Source organism: Elephantulus edwardii, unplaced genomic scaffold, assembly GCF_000299155.1.
Source record: "Elephantulus edwardii isolate Elephantulus edwardi_28Jun2011 unplaced genomic scaffold, EleEdw1.0 scaffold00129, whole genome shotgun sequence".
Lineage (NCBI taxonomy): Eukaryota > Metazoa > Chordata > Mammalia > Macroscelidea > Macroscelididae > Elephantulus > Elephantulus edwardii.
Genome location: NW_006399879.1, coordinates 2,963,608 through 2,985,195, shown reverse-complemented (window position 1 = coordinate 2,985,195; position 21,588 = coordinate 2,963,608). Strand labels below are relative to the sequence as shown.

The 21,588-nt window shown below is 55.5% G+C and overlaps 1 protein-coding gene across 2 annotated transcripts in view; it reads left to right on the top strand.

The window, feature by feature from the left end:
- GAK (cyclin G associated kinase) overlaps positions 1-21,588 on the top strand; it is a 106,306-nt gene that overhangs the window by 35,202 nt on the left and 49,516 nt on the right. The window contains exons 3-7 of one of the 2 annotated variants that reach the window (XM_006893591.1): positions 1,610-1,735; positions 7,901-7,990; positions 10,766-10,843; positions 12,196-12,309; positions 16,248-16,359. In XM_006893591.1, the coding sequence (XP_006893653.1) occupies positions 1,610-1,735; positions 7,901-7,990; positions 10,766-10,843; positions 12,196-12,309; positions 16,248-16,359 (520 nt within the window). Of the gene's footprint in view, positions 1-1,609; positions 1,736-7,900; positions 7,991-10,765; positions 10,902-12,195; positions 12,310-16,247; positions 16,360-21,588 lie in introns of both variants that reach the window. The other variant, XM_006893590.1, reaches the window with a different exon arrangement.

Genomic DNA, 21,588 nt, shown 5'->3' with positions numbered 1-21,588 from the left:
TCCTTTCCCACAGGAATTCCCAAAACATTTGTCAGCTTCCACCTAGGAAAGGCTTGCCAGCTTCATTGGAACGCTTGACTCTCGAGAGCAGGGCCCAGCGAGCTTTCTCTGTCAAGACCCGGGTGGTCACTACCTGGACTTGGTGGGCAGGCGGTCTCTCACCACCCCTGACCTGTGCCCTTGTCGTGTGCACACAGTCACAGAGGGGCATGGCTGTGCCCCAGGAAGACTTGATTCTTGGAGATGATGTTTGCATTGCATAGGATTTTCAGGTAGCATCATTAGTCCTTTTTGATTTTCTCCTGGTCACCTAAAGCTGTGCACATGGTCCTTCATCTTCTGCCGTATGAGACCGGATCTGAGTGGCGCTGTCCTCAGAGCTGGGAGCGCTGCCCCTGCTGCCCTGGTGCACTTGCCACCGGGTTGACGTTTCTATCTTGTCCTAGGGAGCTCTGGTGGCCTAGTGGCAAGAAGCTACCCTGCAATCCCGAAGGCCTGTGGTTCGAGGCCAGCAGCCGCTCTAAGGGAGAAGGAAGGGCAGTCTCCTCCTGTGTGGTTAACTGCCTCTGAAGACCCCGCCGGAGAGTCTGTCAGCTCTGGCTCGGTTCCGACCCTGTGGTATAACCACAAACCTTCCACTTTAGGAAGGGAACACTATTTCCTATTTACTTTGGATTTTAAAAATTTATCACATTTTCTTTTTTTCTCTCAAAAACATATGGGACCTTCCTGAGTTTACGTGTCATCCTTGCACAGGGACTCTGCCAGTCCTCTCTGTACTGTTCTAATTTTAGGGTACATGCTGCCCAGGCGAGCACAGAATGTTTTGGAAAGGAGTATCCCTTTTGGACATCCATTGTTCGATTTATTCCTAGGTTATTAATAGTTTAATATCGTATGGTACATTTTTAACATAAAGTCCTGGCATTTCCTGTACATCTCACGTTAAATGGGGTCACTGTTGTTTGGTTTTAGCTTTTTGTTGTTCTGCACAACCCCCATCTTTTTTTTTTTTTTTTTTTGAGCGAGCACTTGTGGCTTAGGGCTAAGGAATTGTGCTGTCAGCCCAAAGGTACATGGTTTGAATCCACCAGTTGCTTCTCAGGAGAAAGATGAGCTGTTTCCTCCTGTGTCATTTATAGCCTCTGAAAACCCGCCGGAGTGTCAGCTGTGGGTCGGTTCTAACTCAACAACAAATGACAACAGCAACCACCTATTTTTAAAATAAACATGCATTACTCTTGAATTGGGCTGTTGTTCCCTGATAGACCATTCTTCTCTTGTCTGTATGACCACCATGTCCTCCCGATTCTATCCTCAGTGAGTGTCTGAGCCCTGGCACGGGGCCCCCTCGTCTGGGTGTGGACACTGAGCGGGTTGTCTTTGGCCCTCGGCTCTGGGTCCCTGCCTGTCTTCTCAGTGTGGACACTGAATGGGTTGTCTTTGGCCCTCGGCTGTGGGCCGGCCGCCCCTCCATCCTGGGTCCAGGGTTGGGGAGGCTGCTTGCACCGAGGAGGCTGGGTCCTTGCACTTCCTCGTGTCCACCCCACCCCCCACCCCACCCCCACCCCCGACGCTCACAAAGTCTTTCTTCTGGAATATTCTGCAGGTTGAAAACTTGCTGCTCAGCGACCAGGGGACCATCAAGCTGTGCGACTTTGGCAGTGCCACGACTGTGTCGCATTACCCCGACTACAGCTGGAGCGCCCAGAAGCGAGCGATGGTGGAGGAAGAGGTGAGGAGGGGCCGCCATGCATGCAGCCTGATGCAGAGGTGCCCTGAAGCCGGGCTCGCCGAGTCCTGGGGGCTGCGTTCGCTGAGGGCAGCCGTGCTCGGTGCCCTCGTGGAGCGGGACGTGAGGCCTCCCTGTCTGCAGGCAGCTCCGTGCGTCCTCTCCTCAGACCCCCTGGGCCCTGGCGAGGGGCCGCAGACGCAGCCAGTTCACCTGTCTGGCTACTTCCGTTTCCATCCTGATCTCCCTCACCCCCAGCCTGGCCTCTGACCGTCCAAATGATGTTTCTGAAACCACATCTTTCTTTAAATGCGCCGACCAGGGGGATTCTGAGGCCAGGTCCGGAGAGACCTCTGCCCTCCGCAGGTCATGGTGGTTCGTCCTGTGCGGCCTCAGGTGCTATGGGTGGGGGACGCAGCCAGGCCTGGCCACGCACGTGGTCTGCAGTGAGGCCATGAGGGAAAGACGTTAGACAGTGGACGAGTGTGAGCGCGGGAAAGCTGACCTGTGCCTTCAGGATGAGGGTCCCCTTGGGAGGGTCGTGCTCTGGGGCACCAGCGGGACTCTCTTCCTGTTCTGTGAAGTGTTCACTCACACCCAGGCAGGTGCTGCTCTGAAGACAGCTTGCCTGTCAGGAAAAGATTTGTACAAATGGTCTGAACAGAAAACAAACCCAGAGGCAAAAGATGGGGATGTAGGGTTCTGAGGGTGTGGTGTGCCCGGCACTGGGGCCAGCCGCCTGCCTGGAGGGCCGCCTTTCCTCGAGGCTGTTCCCTGGCCGCGTGCTGGCCTCAGCCGCCCACCTCCCCTGGCCTGTCCCCGCGGATGCTTGCTCAAAGTCACTTTGCCTGCGCCGAGGCCTCTCGCTCCTGTGCGGGACGCTGGTCGCCTTTCTCCAGGCTCCTCAACACTTGCATCAAGCCCTGTGTTAGTGGCGGGGAGGCAGATGGAGATCAGTGGTCCAGGGCTGCGTGCAGAGAGGCCACCGCCCAGATTCTGACCAGCTCTGCCGCCGCCGGCCCTCCTGGGACAGTCTCTCTCTGCTGGGTGCACTGACCCACTGCAGTGAATTCAGCCACCCTCACAGTTACAGGTTTATCAGAGAAGAAGCAGGTTACGAGGCAGCGTCGGGAACGGCTCAGGATGCCGCTCTGTGGTCAGGGCAGCACGTGGACGTGCCTCTCTCCGGCCCTCCTCCTTTCGGCCCAGCCGCCCCTGACCTGTGTCCCGCTTGGGCATGTGTTGCCAGGCTCCTCCAGCTCTGCTGCTGATGCCCACTGGTCTCCAGCCTCCAGCCTCCAGCAAGCCCTCCTGCCTGGGGACATCCCGCGGACTCGCCCTGTGGCCTGGAAGCCCACCGTACTGTCTCCTGATCCTTCTGGGCGGCTTCTCACCACTGCCTTTTGCTTCCTAGGTCAGCAGGTTCCCCTCAGGGATCGCACGTCCACACAGTGCCGCCGACTGCTGGCTCTTGTGTCTTGAGGGTAGTGAACTGGACCTTCCCACCCCAGGAATGGCGCCTCTGAAGCCTAGAAGGATGGCAGAACTGAGTCTCATTAGGGTTCCAGACATCATCTGCTCCCTGGAGGCGAGGAGGGTGAAGCTTCATCTCACGTGCTTTGGGCCTGTTGCCAGGAAAGGCTGTTCCTTGGAGAGGGACATCGTGCTTGGGTGACACCGTGACTGCAGCGATGGGCTCCAGTGTGTCCGAGAGGATGAGAGTGGCACAGGACAGGATGGGTTTCAAATATGTTGTTCACAGGGTCGCCGTGGGTCGTACTCCACTTGACAGCACCTAACAAGACGGGGCTGCCACATGCCTTGTTTTCAACACGGGCAAGTCTTCCCTGCCCCGTGATGGGTTGTTTGGTGGGAACCACAAAGACAAGGACTGCAAGGGCGGAACTCAGTCATCCACTGCACCACGTCCCGGTGACACCACCAAGGGCTTGAGACAGAATTGTGGGTGTTGCTACCCTTACACAGCTGTCTTTGAACGTGCTTCCAGGACACCACGTTTCCCCTTATTCGTGTACCAGGCAACGTTTACCAGACGTGCCAGTGTTCTCATCCCCTCAAACCTTTAAGCGACTCAGAGGCAGGTTGTTTACGGCACTCCAAAAACCTGGCAGACTCTCTACGGGGTAGGAATACTGTTCGGTCCAGTGCCAGGTGTTTTCAGTGCCAGACACCGGATGCCTCTGGCGTGGCGTCCTGGGCTCTTGCGCACGGTGCCTGTGAAGACTTGATGGTTCTTGTCTCACGGCTTTGGAGGCCGGAGGTCCAGCCGGGGCCTCAGTCACCTGTCAGCAGCCTGGGGTCTCCGAGCCTCCTCCTGTGAGGTTCCCTCTGTCAGTTATGACTAGATTCCACCCAGAGTCCACCGCTGCTGGGTGGGAAGGACAGAGGGGATCCAAGAGCGGGTCAGCTGGGTGTGGGTCCTGCCTGGACAGCGGTGAGGCTGCACTGCTGTGGCCTCACTTTAACAGGTGCAGGGGGAGGGATTTAACGTGTAGTTTGGGGGACACATTTCATTCTACAAAACCTGAGGGCCCGAAGAGAGTGGGGCTGGTGTCGGCTGTCGGTGGGATGTGCTGGGGAGGAGTCTGGCAGGAAAGGGGGTGTACACACAGGCGTGCGTCCACACACAAGCACCCATGCATGTTCACACGGCACGTGAGGGTGCTGGACAGACAAGCTCGTGTGTTCTGAGTGTAGAAATCACAGACCCGCAGCCGGGCCTCTGCTTCCACCTACAGGCGGGGAGGTTTCTTGCCGGCCCCGTTCCCTGTTTGTCTTACCCATTTCTCGGGCTCCCAGCAGCACCAACACGTTTCTTTATTTAACCAGTCCTAACTGGGGGAGTGGTGGTCGGAGACGGGGAGACCAGCTCAGGACAGGGTGGAGTTCCGAGCTGTTGTGCATGGGGTCTCTGTGAGTTGCAGGCAGCTCGATGGCGCATAACAACAACAACAACAACAACAACAACCAGTTAGGGAGCTTGGTGGTAGGGACGGTGCTACCAGCACCAGGGTACGTGTGCAGTGACTGTGCTTCACAGCTTAGGGGAGTGGCTGCTTGTTCTTCTGCTCCTAAGAGCCCAGCACTGGTCTGTCAGGTGCTGTGGTGAGATGCATCTCTGGTTGCGGTCAAGCTGTGCCCCCCGCGTTTCAGATGCCAGCAGGATCACCCTGGTCATACGGGTTATAGCAGGAAGGCCTTCTCTGAATCACCTCCGACTCGACGGCACTGAGTTTTGAGAGGAATTTAGTTGACCCTTGAATAATGTGGCATTATAGACATGGACCCCTCCCTGCACGGTTGAAAAGCTACATGTGACTGAATCACCAGAAACTGAACCGACAGGTCACCGTTGAGTGAAGGCCTCGCCAGCGTGGTGAAGCCGTGAGCACACGCTTTACGTGTGTGTTACAGAGTGCGCCCACAACAGCAGCGAGATTGTCCATCCTCCTGCAGAGCGGCTGGTGGCCTCGAACACGTGCCTTCGGGACAGTAGCGCGGCTTCTTGCCACCGGAGCTCCCGCATTAAGTTGTGCACCCACAGCAGCATTTCACCGCGAGGTGGAAAGGTGTTGTGCAGAAGTGTGCGGTTTCCGTGTCTGCTGGCGCTGCTGCAGTGGCGGCGTCACTATTCCTGTTCTTGGATTTGGTCCTCACGCCAGTTCATGGACCTGCAGCGGAGGACGGCTGTGGCAGCCGACAGTACAGAGTGAGGAACGCGGTGTTTCCCTTCAATGTCCTCGATTTTCTCCAGCTCCACCAGGGACACGACCCGTGGGTCCCTTGGGACCACTCAGCTTATGATGCTGCCGGGAGGAACCGGTGCTGCGATTGGCGATTCCTGGCGAGGCCGTTGCTCTGCGTGGACTCTCCTCCAGCACAGCTCCCGACAAGCCCCCCGCCAGGTCCCCAGCCCAGCAGCACCATCCTCCAGCAGTGGGTGACAGGCCTCCGTCTGGTGACCCGGCTTTCTTCTGGGCTTCGTGCATGCGCGTCGTGTGTGTGTTCTGCTGTGTGTGAGGTGCCCTGCCATGTGTGCCGTGGGATAGGGCTCCGTGCCGGGCGCAGCACTCTGCTGCCTGGCCTGTGCTTTGCTTGCTGCTCCGTGGTGCGCGAGACAGCATCCACTGCGTGTGCAACAGCTGTGCTGCGTGTGCGACAACCCCACTGCCTGTGCGACAGCCCCACTGCGTGTGCGACAACACCGTACTTTGTGTGCTCCAGAGCCCCACTGCGTGACACGCCCCACAGCATGTGTTACAGAGCCCCACTGTGTGACAGCCCCATACTTTGTGGGCTTCAGAGCCCCACTGTGTGTGCACTTCAGCATGGGTGATGGCGCCCCACTTCATGTGCTAAGCCCCACTGCACCTCTGATAGTGCCCCACTGTGTGTGCAACAGAGCCCCACTGAGTGACAGCACCCCACTGTGTGTGCACCCCTCAGCATGTGTGACAGCACCCCACTGTGTGCACTTTGTTCCCACTTCGCTCCCCCGCCTGAGTGAGCGTGTGTGACACTCCCCCGTCTCCTGTCAAGTTTGTTCCGTGTCCTGTCGGTTGCTCTCATTGTTACGACTTCGACGCGTAGCTTCGTGCACCTGGAGTTGTGTGGCTGCCAGGTGTCTCTTGGGGGACGAAGGCTCAGAGCTGCAGGCAAAGCCTCTGGAAGGTGAAGTGCTTCCTGGAAGCAGGGCACAGTGTGGAGTCCCACTCGCATGGGTTGACAACCTACAGAGTGAGCACAGGCGTAGCCCCTCCAGGCCCCAGCCTCTCCCCTCCCACCCAGTGAGCACAGAAATGGTGCCATCCAGGCCCCAGCTTTGCCTTCCCTCCTGGTGTCCGCCTGTCCTGCCACTATGGACTGTGGACTGGGGGTGTAGCCCTTGGGCGAGCCTTGGTCTGGCACATCCGTGGACTGTGGACTGGGGCTGGAGCCCGTGGGGGAACCGTGGTCTGGCCCACCTGTGATGGGGTGGAGCCCGTGGCGGAACCATGTTCTGGCCCATCCGTGACTGGGGCTGGAGCCTGTGGGGGAACCGTGGTCTGGCCCACCTGTGATGGGGTGGAGCCCGTGGCGGAACCATGTTCTGGCCCATCCGTGACTGGGGCTGGAGCCTGTGGGGGAACCGTGGTCTGGCCCACCTGTGATGGGGTGGAGCCCGTGGCGGAACCATGTTCTGGCCCATCCGTGACTGGGGCTGGAGCCTGTGGGGGAACCGTGGTCTGGCCCACCTGTGACTGGGGGTGGAGCCCATGCGTGACAGGGAATGCAGTCAGCTCCTTCTTGCTGTAGCTTGGTCTTCGCTGTGTGCTCCGTCATGTGGCCTGTGGGTGGTTGGGGAGGGGAGGGCACAGGTCTCAGTGTCCAGAGCCGGACCATGCTGGGTACCACAGTGAGGCCTCCTTTCCCTGCGGCGTCCCACGCCAGCCTTGTCCTCCACATCTTCCTGGTGTCCATGGCTGGGTTGACTGAACAGCTGGACTGACCAGTTCAGACCCGCCCGGAGGCTCCCTGTCTTCGCAGGATCCGTGTGGCTGTTGCCGAGATCTCATCGGTGACAGGCTGAGATCCCCAGGACAGGACCCCCTTCGTCCACTCGCGTGACTGACCGCTGGTGCCAGTGGTTGTTGTGGCTGCCCCGGCCCGAGTGTCAGCACCCGTGGCGTGTGCGCAGGATGACTGGGGCCTCGGAGGCTCCTGGGTGTTGGCTCCAGTCTCTGGCCTTTTGGTTAATGGCCAGATGCCTGGCCTCGCCCAGGGCCTCTGAGTGCCAGGCCTGAGTGGGCCGCCCTTCTGGGCCATGTCTCCTGCACTCTTCCCTGGAAACACAGGAGTAGGGCGCTCAGCACCTGGACGTGCTGGCCCAGTCCTTGCTGAAAGTTGCTGTCCTCAGGGATTTGTGGACACCAAGTGCTGCTCTCCCCCCAGCCCGGGAAACCGGCTTTCACCTGCCCGATACGGCGCTGGGGGCATTCGAGGCAGGAACTGCGCGCTCTCAGATCGTCCTGGAACGTGCACGTTGTAAACAGATCACGGTGCACATCTGTTCTGAGTGGACAGCGGGGCTGGCCTGCCCTCACTGTCCCTCTGGGACCCCCACCCCGTGTGCGGGTCTGCTCTGAGATGTGTGTGCTTTCCCCACAGATCACCCGGAACACCACCCCCATGTACAGAACTCCCGAGATCGTCGACCTCTACTCCAACTTCCCCATCAACGAGAAGCAGGACATCTGGGTGCGTCACCTCACCTTGGCCTTGGGGGCCGCGTTGGGCGGGTACGGGGGTCTCTGGCCTTCAGCACGCTGGGGTCGGGGCGGATGGGGCACCGGCACTCAGCCCCTGCCTACACGGGTTTCCTACACCCTTCATTGTAAACGGGACACTCGTAACATCGTGGCCACATGCTGGCCTGGGCTTCCGTTCCCGGGGTTCTGATCGGGCCAGCTGGCTCTGTGCCCGAGGGCCACATGGTTCCCAGGGTCCAGTCCCTGTGAGGCGAGCTGCTGTCTGACTTCTTCACATGAGTCTGGTTGAGCTTCATGTGATAGGAGAGGGACCCCAAGACCACCCTCACTTGCTTTTTTTATAAAATTTTTCATTTTAATTGTGATCTTACTGATAGTTTACAGAAATGTTAGAGTTTCATTCATTCCTTGTGCATTTTCACTCCCTTTCCCTCCTTCCCTTTCCCCTCCACCCGCCCCCCACCTTCTTTGTTTTTTTAAATATTTATTCCTTGTTGCCACCCTCACTTCTGACACCAACTGCAGAATGTAGGAAGTGTCCAGTGTTGGGGGTGAGTGGCTAAAGCCCTTGATTGTTAACTGAGAGGTCAGTGGTTTGAACCCAGCAGCCGCTCTGTGGGGGAAGGATGATGTGTGGAGGTGACAGCTTGAAGCCTGTGAAGTGGTTTTTCTGTCCACAGGCCGCTAAGAGGTGGGGAAGGCTTGAGGCCAGCGGTTTGGCTTTATCTTATGACTGTCCCCCACCCCCATGTGGTCCTGATAGCATTTGTGGGTTCAGGGAGTATCCAGCCCTCGGAGTCAGTCGCTGAGGCACCAGAGCCACTCTCAGAACTCACTGAGCAGTTTCCCTCTTTACTGTATGAGAGGCTGTGAGTTGGCGGTCAGCCTGGAAAAAGATGTGAGGTGGGGACGTCTCTGGGCAGTCGGGGCCGCTTGCAGAGTGCTGTCGGCCAGGGGGACACAGACTGCAGTCTCCAGCTTCTCCCAGAGGTCGAGCTGGGGCTCCCCAGAATCTCCACCAGAAACCACCATGCTCCTGGGCCATCTAGTGGCCTCTGTCCTCCAGGTTACACTCGTGTCAGACAGGCCCGCCCAGAGGGGAGAGGCCACCTTCTAGGAGCAAAGCTGGAGCCCAGATGCCTCTAGGTCTGGACCTCTGGTAGCCCAGGGTATGGACAGTTTAACCCCCCCAGCTGCTTGACGGGAGAAAGATGGGCATTCTCCCTGTGCAAGTTCTGCCCCACAAAACCCACCGGAGGGTCGGTTAGGGGTTGGTACCGACTTGATGGCACGTAACAACCACACATTGAAGCATAACCAGTGTGGGGAGAGTGTCATTCAGGGGTGCATTAAAGTCCTGACGCAAATTGGACGGTGTAATTCCAGAACTCTACGTGCATGTGTATTTCAGAGGCCTTTGACCAAAAGTAAATAAAAAGGGAATCATGGAGCACGCTTGTTAAATGCTAGTTAGAACTGGATTCTGAGCCGGGACGAGGTCGAGCTGTGAATTTCCCTGCAGCAGCCCCCCACTGCAGGAGACCCCCCTGAGCTGGAGGCAGAGACGCCCGCGCAGAGCTCTCCCCGGTTATGTTAGCCTGGGCAGGGGGCGGGACCGGGCTGGTCAGGCGACTGCCCCGTGGGCTGAGGCAGGTGCAGGGGCCCAGGTCACCCCTTCTGGGATCTACCAGCACAAGCATTACACTTTCAGGGTGTTCTAGAGGTCAGCCTTGCCAGCTGCTGTGGGTGTCCTAGGAGGGGGATCTCCAGAGGGACGGTTCTCAGGGCCACCAGCCCCCAGGTGTGGGTTCCATATTGTTGGAGGGTCTTTGGTTCATCAGGGACTGCCAACTGCCCGCCCCATGAACAGACTGGAGCCTGGTGAACAGGACGAGGCTGTGTGGGACCCTCGTTAACACGACTCATCGAGTGCTCATACCTAGATTTAAATGCAGGAATTCATACACTCTTGTTTTGTTCTGTTTTCTTACTGAGAAAAGCAGTCCACTATCTTGGGGCCTTTTCTGCATTTTGAATAAGCTTTTCCTGTTCAGCTCACCTGCCAAGTGGCTCCTGGGCTGGTGGCCCCACATGAGACCAGGTGCTTTTGGGCATGTGTGTGCCCCACACCCCGGGGAGCAGGCCAGGTGTTTAAGACATCGAGTATGAAGAAGCCACAGGCTTTGTGTTACCTGGACGCTCCCTTCCAGGTGGGTGCCACACGCTGTGGCTGGGCAACCCTTCACGCTGGGACAGTGGCCAGTTCCTCGCCCTGGTCTGTATTGTTGGACTGGTTTTGGTGGAACACTTGACCTGTATGAGAAGGCTGATCCTGTGGTCTGGGGCCCTTTCTATGACTGTCGCTTATTGCCACGAATGCTATTTTTCTCCTTCCTATCTTAATTCAGAGCTAATTCACTGTGGGCTTCCTAGAGTAAAGCCTGTGAAAGCCAGGTGGGAACCTGCCAGAGAAGGAAAATGCAAACCATTTTTCACTAGAAGAAGCAGTAGAAAAACGCTGAGGCTGCATTCTATCTGGGGCAGGAAGCTGGCGAGGGGCACGGGTTCCATGGTAATAAAACCGTAAAATGTAACAGTGAGACTGTCCCTCCGTTGTCCTTCAACCTGTAAAGCAGGACTTGCCACATCAGTGTCTTCCTGTGTGTCCAGGATTGGGCTGGTGTCAGACCCTGGGCATTCACCTTGTGTCCTCGTCCCCTGCTGACTCTCTCTGGGCTCTGACCTGTGTCCTTGTCCCCTGCAGGCCCTGGGCTGCATCCTGTACCTGCTGTGCTTCCAGCAACATCCTTTTGAAGATGGTGCAAAACTTCGAATTGTTAATGGGAAATACACAATTCCTGTGAACGACACTCGTTACACCGTCTTTCACAACCTCATTCGTAAGTTTTCAGCCATGAAACGACAGCCTGGTGGGAGAGGACAGAGCCGACTGGTGACGTCCTCTCTGCTGTCCCCTCCCAGCCTGCAGCCCTGGGCACCCTGGCATTGACCTCCTGGTTCACGCCAGCTTCCCTCATTTCTGACCATTTCCATGGTGTTGGTGGCTTCTCCACGGAGCCTCCACATTGGGCAGTCCTGGGCTGTGTCCACTGGTGGCTTTTTGAAGTAGTGATCACCTTGTTCAGTTTCATTGTCCTCCCTGCTCACTTCCTCGCTTGCTTTTAAAGAGTGTAAAATTTGGTCCTTGGGTGAAATTCATTAATTTTCAAATGAATATTCCTTGAATGACACAGCAATCTTTTGTCTATTTGCTGAATTAACAGCTTAGTGTTGATGTGATGTTGCTACACACTGTTCCATAGTCGTGTCAAAAACCACAATGTTTACCTATTACGTAGTGTTTGGATGAGCTTCCTGAAGGAGTTATGGTAGGAAGCAGGAGTGGCATCCACTTCCTAAAACTAAATGCCTCTGGAAACTCTACAAACTCTATAAGTTCTTTAAATGTACAGACTTGATGATAGTTATAGAACAGAGTTTAGATCTTTTATGCAAAGCTTACTCTGAGTCGTATTCGACTCGACAGCGCTTAACCGCTGCTGAATGAGACCAGTGCTATTACATCTGGAGGACCATTCTTCCACTTTGTACATCACTCTTTGTCAATGTGCTGTGTGAAGGAACCTGGGTTTCGCCTTGATGCTGAACCTTGTGCCATTGGGGTATCAAATACCAGAATGGTTTCCCAATGTGGACGGTGTTTGATGGAGCTCCCAGTTGTAAAACAGGTTTGGAAGCAGGAGTGGCATCCACTTCCTAAACCACATGCCTCTGGAAACTCTATGAACTTGGTGAAATGATGACAGTTACGGAAAGGCATTAGGTCTTTTGTTCATAGAGCTGCTATGAGTCGTGCTCGACTCGACGGCAATCAACAACAGCAATATGCTTAAGGGAGACCCGGTTGGTGAAGATTTGTGCTGCCGGCCCAAAAGCCCGCAGTTCAAATCCACCAGCTGCTCTGTGGCAGGAAGATGGGAAGTCACCTTCTTAGCAGTTTACTGCCTCTGCAAACCTGCTGGAGGGTCTCTGTGGGTTGGTTCTGACTCTTGAGTATACAACAACAATGTGCCTAACTGGAGCAGGTTACAGGGGTCCCGGGCACCCAGCCACGCTCCCCACGCGGCCCTGGCTCTCGGGGACCGCCCACTGGCTGAACATGAACATTTTTCAGGTTCCATGTTGAAGGTCGACCCTGAGGAGCGACTGTCCATCACGGAGCTGGTCAACCAGCTCCAGGAGATTGCTGCTGCCAGAAACGTGAACCCTAAGTCGCCCATCACAGAGGTAAGGGACTGTCCGTCCAGGGCCCAGGCAGTCACCTGTGCAGAGGCGTCTGAGCCCCCGAGGTGCTTCCTGTCGGCACAGCATCTGGATCGAGCGTTCTAAAGGCTACTCAGAGCACTCGGGGCCGGGACACCGATCACAGAGGGCAGAAGCGGGCCACCCATCTGGGGTCCTGTGTGTGGGGCTGATGAGAAACCCACTTCCTGTCACATACGAGTTTGGAAACTGTGGTTCTCACACTTGTGTGGGAGTGGTGAGAATTTTGTCACGAGTGAGCGCAGACTTGATCCATCAAACACACAGCCGTGTGCTCCTTCGTGGGGTCTGAGGGTTGGGCGGCAGGGGCAACGTGGAACCCTGCCTTTGAGGAGCTAGTGTCGTGGCTGAGGAGATGCTCAGATGCGTGTGTCACACAGCGAACACTGGTGTGAAGAAAACGGAAGCAGCGTCAGGGAGAGGGTCCTAGATGTGCTGCCTTGTGATTCCCTATGTAGTAGGCTGAACGGTGGCCCAGGGCGTGTCCTCGCCACAGTCCCTGGAGTTCCTTGTGATTCCCTGTATAGTGGGCTGGCTGGTGGCCCAGGGTGTGTCCTTGCCACAGTCCCTGGGCTTGTAAAAGAATGGCTGTTTTCTAAGTGGCAAACGATGTGATAAGGCTTAGGGTTTTGAGAGGAGCTTCTTCTGTAGGATTCCACAGCTGGGCCACAAACACAGCGGAGTCTGTGCCTAGAGAGGCAGGGGAGTTCTGGGACAGAGGAAGAGGCAGCAGCTACGTGAAGGTGGAGACAGATGGGAGTGATGTGGCCACGAGCCAAGGACATTCTCGGGCCAGCGGGAACTAGGAGAGACAAGGAAGAAGACTTCCCTACTGCTTCCAGAGGGAGCGTGGCCTGCAGATGTCTGTGGTCTGTGGGTCAGGGGTCAAGGAGTGAGGTGGGCCAGGCAGGTCCAAGTGAGCAGGTTTCTCAGGCTGTGCCTTCAGGGTATGTGACACCGTCATGCTACACGGTGCTTGGGTGTCTTTGTCCAGAACTGAGTCAGCCTTCTCGACGCAAAGGAACCTGGGAAATGGAGGGCATGCTGTGGGCATCCGTGGCTCCCAGGACGCAGGAGTGCGGACTGGCCTACTTCCTGTTTGACAGGGAGGCTTCTTACCTCTTGTTTGACAAGGAAATACTCACTTCCTGTCACACTGGGAAGAGACATGTCACTCTTAATAGGGCAGGATGATGTCCCTCCTTCTGTTTGCCATGGAAGCACCTCCGTGTTTGTCAGGGAGACATCTCACCTGTTCGGCAGGGAGAGTTCTCATTTCCTGTTTGACCAGGAGATCCTCTCGTTTTTGTTTGATGTGGAAACTTCTTGTTTCCTGCTTGATAAGGAAAAACTTCCATTCCCGTTTGTTACAGAACGCAGTCAGTGCTCTCATCCACGCGTCTCGTGCAGGTAGAATTGTGCCCAACTGGTATTCAAACACCAGGGTCGCTCAGAGCACAGCAATCTCAGTGTTTCTTGAGAGAGCAGACTTGAGTGTCTGCAGCATTAAAGTATAGGGTGAAGCCTTTGATTGAAGTGTAGGGAGGAGAAGAGACAAGGAGGCGGAAATGAGGGTCAATAGCAATGGTAGATTTATTAGAAAGTTATATCCCCAAAGAGACAGACGTCCTCCCTGAAAGGAGCTTTAGAGGGAAGGCCCCCTGCGTGTGAGCAGAATCTCGATTTATAGCTTATTCTCTGGGCAGATGGCGGGGCTTGAGCTTGAGCCTGTGAGACGATGCCACAGAGAGTTCAAAGTCTAGTGGGCAGGTCTTGTTCTCGGATGCCATTCAGGCCCAGAGTGTCCACTTCTTCTGACATCACTCATCTGCGCAGAGGACTGTTCTATGTAAGTCAACATCTGCTTCTTGGCTTTGGTGTAACTTTTGCCGCCTCTGTATTGCTGATTCTAATCCTGAAGTTCCCATTTCTTGTTTGATCCAAAGTCACTTTCTATCAAGGAGATCCCTCTTGTCCCGTTAAGAAAACCCTTCACTTCCTCTTTGATAAGGAAACCTCTTCCTTCCTTTTAGTCTGGAGGACACTTCATCTTCTGTATGACAAAGAAACCTCTCACTTCCTGTTTGACAAGGAGATACCTCACTTCTTATCTGTCAAGGAGATAGCTCTTAATGTCCTGTTGAAACAAGAAAACCCCTCATTCTTTTTTTTTTAAATAAAATTTTTATTTTATACTGGTTTGCTTGCAAAGTTCATATACATTGTTTTCCACCCTGGATCCTTCATTCCTCTCTGACAAGGAAGCCTCTCATGCCCTCACCTCCTGTTTGAGAAGGCAGCAGAAGTGGTCAGTGGGGAGTGTTCCTGGCCTCCCAGCACACGGTCCGCTTGTACATCTGAACCCAGCATTAAAAAAGAAAAAGCAAGCCACCAGCCCGTCATTTGGCCCGAGTGCCACAAGCTAAGGCCCGGTTTCCATCTCTGCACAGTTCCACCCTGAGGGCTCTGACTTTGCCCTGTCTCCTCCTATCTGAGTGAAAGCACTTGGACTGACTGTGTTTGGTTTGACCTGGAGGTCCCGGCCCAGGTGCTACACCCAGGCCCAGCCCCAGCCCCATCATGTCGTTGAGGCTTCCTGGCCCCAGCACGGTTGCTTCCTTACTTCCCTTGGCTGTTCAGAAGCTGATGGTCCTTGGTCAGTTTGTCTTCCTCCAAGGGGCCCTGGGGCCTGGTCACTAGCCCTCTGCTCTCTGATGCCTAAGATGTTCTTACACTGGGAAACTCCCTGCTTCTGTCCATCCAGCTGGGTTCCCACAGCAGCCTCATGGCAGCTACATTTGGATCTGAGAGATAGATGGGCCTCAGTGGCCGTCTCCTGGACCACACTGCCCAGTCTTCCCGCCAAGCACGCCTTTTCTTCAGTCTTTTCCGACCATGTGGGGAAAGAACGGCCTTGTTCTCTTGGTCGCTCTGGCCTGGAACTTTTCCTTTCTTTGATGGCTCGTATCTGATCCTCCGGCTCATCGACAGTTCTGCTTGTAAGGTGAACTGCTTCCTCCACCTGCCACCTGCTCACATTCCCAGCCCCACCCTCTCGCCCAACTCACCACTCCTTCACACCCGCCACGGTCCACTCCCCCGTGCATGTGCTGGGCACCCCTGGACAGGTTTCTCTGCGTGTCTCCCTCCCGGGCAAATGTATAATCCTCTTGTAGAAGTGTGAACGGGGTCGGAGGGACCTGTGGTGGCTGGGTGGTGAGGAGTGGTGCTGCTGATGCAGAGGTCGTCAGTTTGAATCACCCAGTGGATCCTTGGATGAGGGACAGGCTGTCTTCTCCTGTGAGATTTACAGCCTCTGAAAACTGCTGAAGGGTTGTCTGTGCCTCACTGCCGACTGCACAGCACGGAACAGCAGCAAAGCAGGTCGGAGGCCCCTGCAAGACCCCTTGTGGCTTTCCATGTCACTGAAGAACATTGAAGGCCCAGACTTTCCCCACGGTGTGGCCACAGTCCCCCAGTGCTGCACTGTCGTGGGCCTGGAGGGTCCATTCCTTGTGGACATGCTAAACCAGACACCGCACGTCCACGGCATAGCGAGGCCTCCAAGGACTCTTCCCGGGTGAATGTGCGTGCACCATCTGCATGTTAACAATGGGTCAGATGTTCCAGCTAGAGATGTTGTTACATCAGACCCAGCCTTTGGTGAGAGGAAAAGCTCGAGACTCCCGGGAAATTCTTTCCTTGGATTTCAGAAGTGTTCGGGTGGGGAAGGATGGACCTGTAAAGTGGACTTGCCTGGCTCCTCGCCTCTGAAAGGCATTGCGGCCTATATGGTGGCATTCCAAGGTCCCTTAACACATGGAGCAGGTAGAAACTGTAGCTTGCGTTTTGGTAGCAGTTCATGTGAAGAATTGATGTTCTTGCGTTTGGAATCTTTGCAGCTCCTGGAGCAGAACGGAGGCTACGGAAACACGGCCCAGGCCCGAGGGCCACCCCCGTCTGGGTGCCCGGCCGCCCGGCCCTCAGGCTCTGTGAACAGCGGGTACAGTGGAGGTCAGTGCTCGGGCAGGGCTCCCTGCGCAGCGTCCACTCTGGGAGGCTCTGTCTTTTGCTCATGACTGAGTTCCTGCTGTGGGCTCCCTGCCAGTCACGAGGCCCGTGAGGGACATGGGGGGGCAAAGCCCTAAATCCCTGCTCCTGGGGCTTGTGATCTGAGGGGGGAGGTGGAATGCAAGCCCCAGGGTCCCCAAGACACTCTCGGGTCAGTGGTTCCCTAAGGAGGTGCCACAGAACCCAGCAGAGCTGCAACTGTCCTGGTCACTTTGCTGCACAGATCAGAGTCGGCCGCAGGGGAAGGCTCCGGGGCTGTGTCAGGAGGGCTCCAGGCTGGCCTCCTGTCCTCTCCCAGGGAGAGTGGAGGACAGTGCTTATGTCCCCAGCAAGCCATATGTACCAACCAGCGACCTCCCATGAGACCTGGTGCCCAGGGCTTTTACTGGGGGTTGGTCACCTAGCGAGGGACACACAGTGACTAACCTAAGTCTCCAGTCCACCTAAAGGTTGAGCTAAGCTCTGTGGCCCACTGAGAATCACGTCGTTAGTGTGGACTGCATATTGCTGTGGTTATTAGTGGCGCTGCATGACTATGACTCACAGCGGCCTGTGCACAACGGCTGTGAAGCCTGCCCTGTGCTGAGCCTGCCTCACCATCTGTGACGCACCCGACTCCGTCACCACAGCCACCGAGTCAGTCCATCTTATCCGGGGTCCTCCTCTCCTGCGCTGACCCTCTGCCCTTCCAAGCATGATGTCATTTTCCAAGGACCGGTTCCTTCTGGCAATATCCCCAAAATATGTGAGACAGAGCTTCAAAATCCTTTCCTCCAGGGAACAACCTGGTTTAACCGTCTCCAGGACACGCCTGTTTGTTCTCTTGTTCATGGTTTGTTCAACGCTCTTCTCCAGCACCACAACTCAAAGGCATCGATTCTTCTTCCGTCATCCTTAGTCATTGTCAGATGCATAGCAAGCTGGTGGGAAGACTGAAGCCTAGATTAAGTGCACCTTGGTCTCTAGACTGGTGCTGTTTCTCTTTTGCACCCTGGAGAGGTCCTAAACAACAGCTTTCCCCAAAGCAGCTTGTCCCTTAGTTTCTTGACTGTTGGTGCCAAAGGTGTTGATTGTGGGTCTGAGCAAGGTAGAATTGTTAACGACTTTGATCATCTCAGCATCTGTCGGGACACTGCCAATTGGCCTGGTGATGAGGCGCTTTGTCCTCTTGATTTTGAGCTTCAGTCCATATTGAAGACGATAGTCCTTGACCTTCTGGAGCAAATGCTTCAGGTCCTCCTCACTTTCGGCGAGCAAGGTTGTATCATCTGCATAGTGCAGGTTATTGATGAGTTTTCGTCCGATTCTTTATTTTTTTTATTTTTTTTTAATTTTTTTTTTATTTTATTTTATTATTTTTGTGTGCGTGTACTATCAAATCAGATCTGACTGGTACAGGAGGAGATTGCCCCTCCTTCCCCGGCAGAGCATCTGGTGGATTCGAACCGTGCACCTCTGGGATTGTAGTTGCAGCTTCTTGCCACTAGGCCACCAGAGCTCCCCTTCGTCCGATTCTTATGCCACATTCTTCTAAAATCCAGTCCCCCGACTGCTCTGATCTGCATATTGATTGAAGAGGTGTGGAGAAAGGACATGTCGCTGACACACTCCTTGATTTTGAACCAGGCAGTGTTCCTTTCCTCTGTTCAGACAGCAGTTTCCTGGTCTGCATGTAACTTTAACATTTTGGATGTGGACTGCATGGCCCGCCAGGAATTGTGTTGTTTGTGGACTGTGACTCCGTGAATCACACTGTTGGTGTAAGCCACTGTGAATCACTTGTTGATGTGGACTCTGTGACCTAATGAGAATTGTGTTGTTGGTGTGGACTGTGTGGGCCACGGCGAATCACATAGTTGGGGCGTGTGGTTGGTGTACAGTGTGCCCACTGTGTGTGATTCATGCCCTCGGTTAGATCCCACGGCCCGCCAGGACTCACGTTGTTGGTGTGGACCGTGTGACCCTCGGTGAATCACGTTGGTGTGGACTGTGGGGCCCACCCTGACTTAACGTTGTTAGTGTGGGTCCCACGGCCCATCGTGAGTCACGTTGTTGGTGTGGACTGTGACCCAACGTGGAATGACGTCAGTGTGGACTCGGTGGCTTACCGTGAATCGTGTTGCTGGTGTGGATCCTGTGGCAAGCCGTGGGTCACACTGTTGGTGTGCACTGTGAGTTACGTTACTGGTGTGCACTGTGTGGTCCAAGATGAATCATGTGTGTGGACTGTGTGAACCCCTGTGAATCACACTGTTGGATGATGCGAGCCACCGTGAATCATATTGTAGATAAGATCTGTGTGACCTACCAGAAATCACGTTGTTGGTGTGGATGGTGTGACCCATCGTGAATCACACTGTTGTGGATTGTGTGACACCGTGAATCATGTTCTTGGTGTGGACGGTGTGACCCACCGTGAATCACGTTCTTGGTGTGAATTGTGTGACACCGTGAACCACGTTCTTGGTGTGAACTGTGTGACACCATGAATCACGTTCTTGGTGTGGACGGTGTGACTCACCGTGAATCACGTTCTTGGTGTGAATTGTGTGACACCGTGAATCACATTCTTGGTGTGGACAGTGTGACCCACCATGAATCACACTGTTGGTGTGCACCGCATGGCCGTCTGGAATCCGCTGGTGGGTGTGGCCTGTGTGGCTCACCGTCCACACTGATCCAAGTGACCGTGCAGGCTGTACCCTCTGAGGACATCCGTGTTACTGCCCTGAGCTGGCAGCAGAGGCCATGTCCTTTTGTCTGTGCATGCCTGCGGTTCTCTCACCTCCTCATTCTGTGGTCCAAATGGTCACCTGAGAGAGAAGCACAGCGTTTGTTCCTTCCTGACCCCTTCCGGCCCTGGGAGGACTTCCTTTGGTGAGCACCAAGCATCCCCTTTTAGTGCCACCCTTAAGGTCCCACAGTGACCTCTGTGTGGCTGTGTGGCCCTGTGGACACACCCACCGCTGTCCACTTTTCCATTGCCCATCTACCAGACCGTACAGCTAGGACATTCCCACGGCCCACGCGTCGGTGAGGCCACAGACTTGTCTTCCTGCCACCCCTCAGTTTTCTCATCCCTGCAGGGGAAGCGCACGGCTGCACCGGTGCATTGATCTCATCACCTGCCACTCAGCAGGTCCTCCCACCCTCCATCCGAGCTGCACAGGTCTCCCACTTCAGAACTGCCCCCCGCAAGCCAGACTCTTGGTCAGTTGACCCAGCTGTTGACCCAGCACTGCTGGTGGCAGTGGATCTGGGAACTCTCCAGGCAGCCCCCTGGGAAGAGAGGCTCCCTGCAGTGTGCAGACCGGCACCTGCGTGCATTTCCTGTACCTCTCTCTGCCTGTGGGAGTTCTCTGGGCACCTGCTTCCTCAGTAGAGCACGTCTTTGATGTTCTCGAAGACCTGATATTTCAGGTTCAGGAGAATATTACATCCTTCAGGCAAATACATAAAAATATATCTCACCTACATACAAACGTCTCTACAAATGTTAAAGGTGTGTGTATGCGGCCACTGGGCCACCCGAGCTCCCTTTGAACACCGAGCTCTCACAGGATCCGGAGTTTAGCTTGGCGACTAGAAAGCTCCTGAGATAACAGTTCCTGCAGTCACCACTGGGCGGCACTCACGGGCTTTCGCTCTAGCCATCGAGTCCCCTGTGTCCACAAAGTGCGGCCAGGGTGTGGATCAGAAGCAAGGCTGGTCACGCCGTGTCGCGTCCTTTGTGCGTGTCGTCAGAAAGGGCCAGTTCTTGGAAAAAGACACCACGCTGGGGGTTAGCGGAGAGGCTGAGAGGAAGGCCCTCGGCAGGGTGGATTGTCTGAAGCCATGGCCTTGAGCGCGAGTGTAGATGGTGAGATTTCAGGCTGCGGTCCACACGGTGGCTATGCGCCAACCCCCGCTCGAGGCACCAGCATCAACAGGAAGACCCTTTCAGATCCCGCGAGTGGACCGTCCAGGCCCAGAGGCCTTCAGCCTTCAGAGAGAGATCGCTGTGCACTCCGCTCCGGCCCGGCCCTTCTGACCTGATGGGTTTCACGGAGACGCTCACAGCATGCCTGGGAAGTTCGTGCCCCAGAGCCCAGTCAACCCCGCCAAGCGCTGCCCCCACGACGTCCTGCCCAGCTCAGGGTCAGTCCGTCCGGCTTCCCAGGCTGTGACTCTTCGTGGGCAGACCCTGCCCGTCGTTCTCCCTCGGAGCAGCTCGGGGATTTGGCCGGAATGCAGAACTCATTGAACCGTGTCCTTAACGCCACGCACGAGTCTCCAGAATCAACTGGACAGTTCATCAGTAAGGACGCGGCAGATTCTCGGGTTCAGAAGAGGTTATAGAACGGGATAGATCCCAGTGGGTGTCGGGAGCGTTTGGGCCGAACCAGAGGGGACCTGGAAGATATTTGTGTTTTATTGCACAGAGACATTTGACTGTGGATCTTAATATGGACGATCTTGAGAAGAATGGGATACAGAGCCTTTAGCTGTGCTCGTACACAACCTGTTCATAAACCAGGAAGCACTTGTTCAAACAGAACACAGGCAACTGCATGGTTCAAAGTGAGGAAAGGTGTGCGCCTGGGTTGCAGCCTTTCACCATTCCTGGATGGTGGGCGAGGCGGGCTGGAAGCTATGCCAAGAGTCCAAGGGGGTGGATTCTGAAGAAGAATGTGGTGTCAGGACTGAAGGAAGCCTCAGCGACAGCCGGTGTTATACAGGTGACACAGCCGTGCTTACGCAGACCGTCCGGGTGACACAGCCATGCTTACGCAGACCGTCCGGGTGACACAGCCGTGCTTACGCAGACCGTCCGGGTGACACAGCCGTGCTTACACAGACCATCAGGTGACACAGCCATGCTTAAGCAGACCGTCCCGGTGACACAGCCGTGCTTACGCAGACTGTCCTGGTGACACAGCTGTGCTTGCGCAGACCGTCAAGTGACACAGCCGTGCTTACGCAGACTGTCAGATGACACAGCTGTGCTTACGCAGACCGTCCCAGTGACACAGCCATGCTTACGCAGACCATCAGGTGACACAGCCGTGCTTACGCAGACCATCCCGGTTACACAGCCGTGCTTACGCAGACCGTCAGGTGACACAGCCGTGCTTACACAGACCGTCCTGGTGACACAGCTGTGCTTACGCAGACCGTCAGGTGACACAGCCG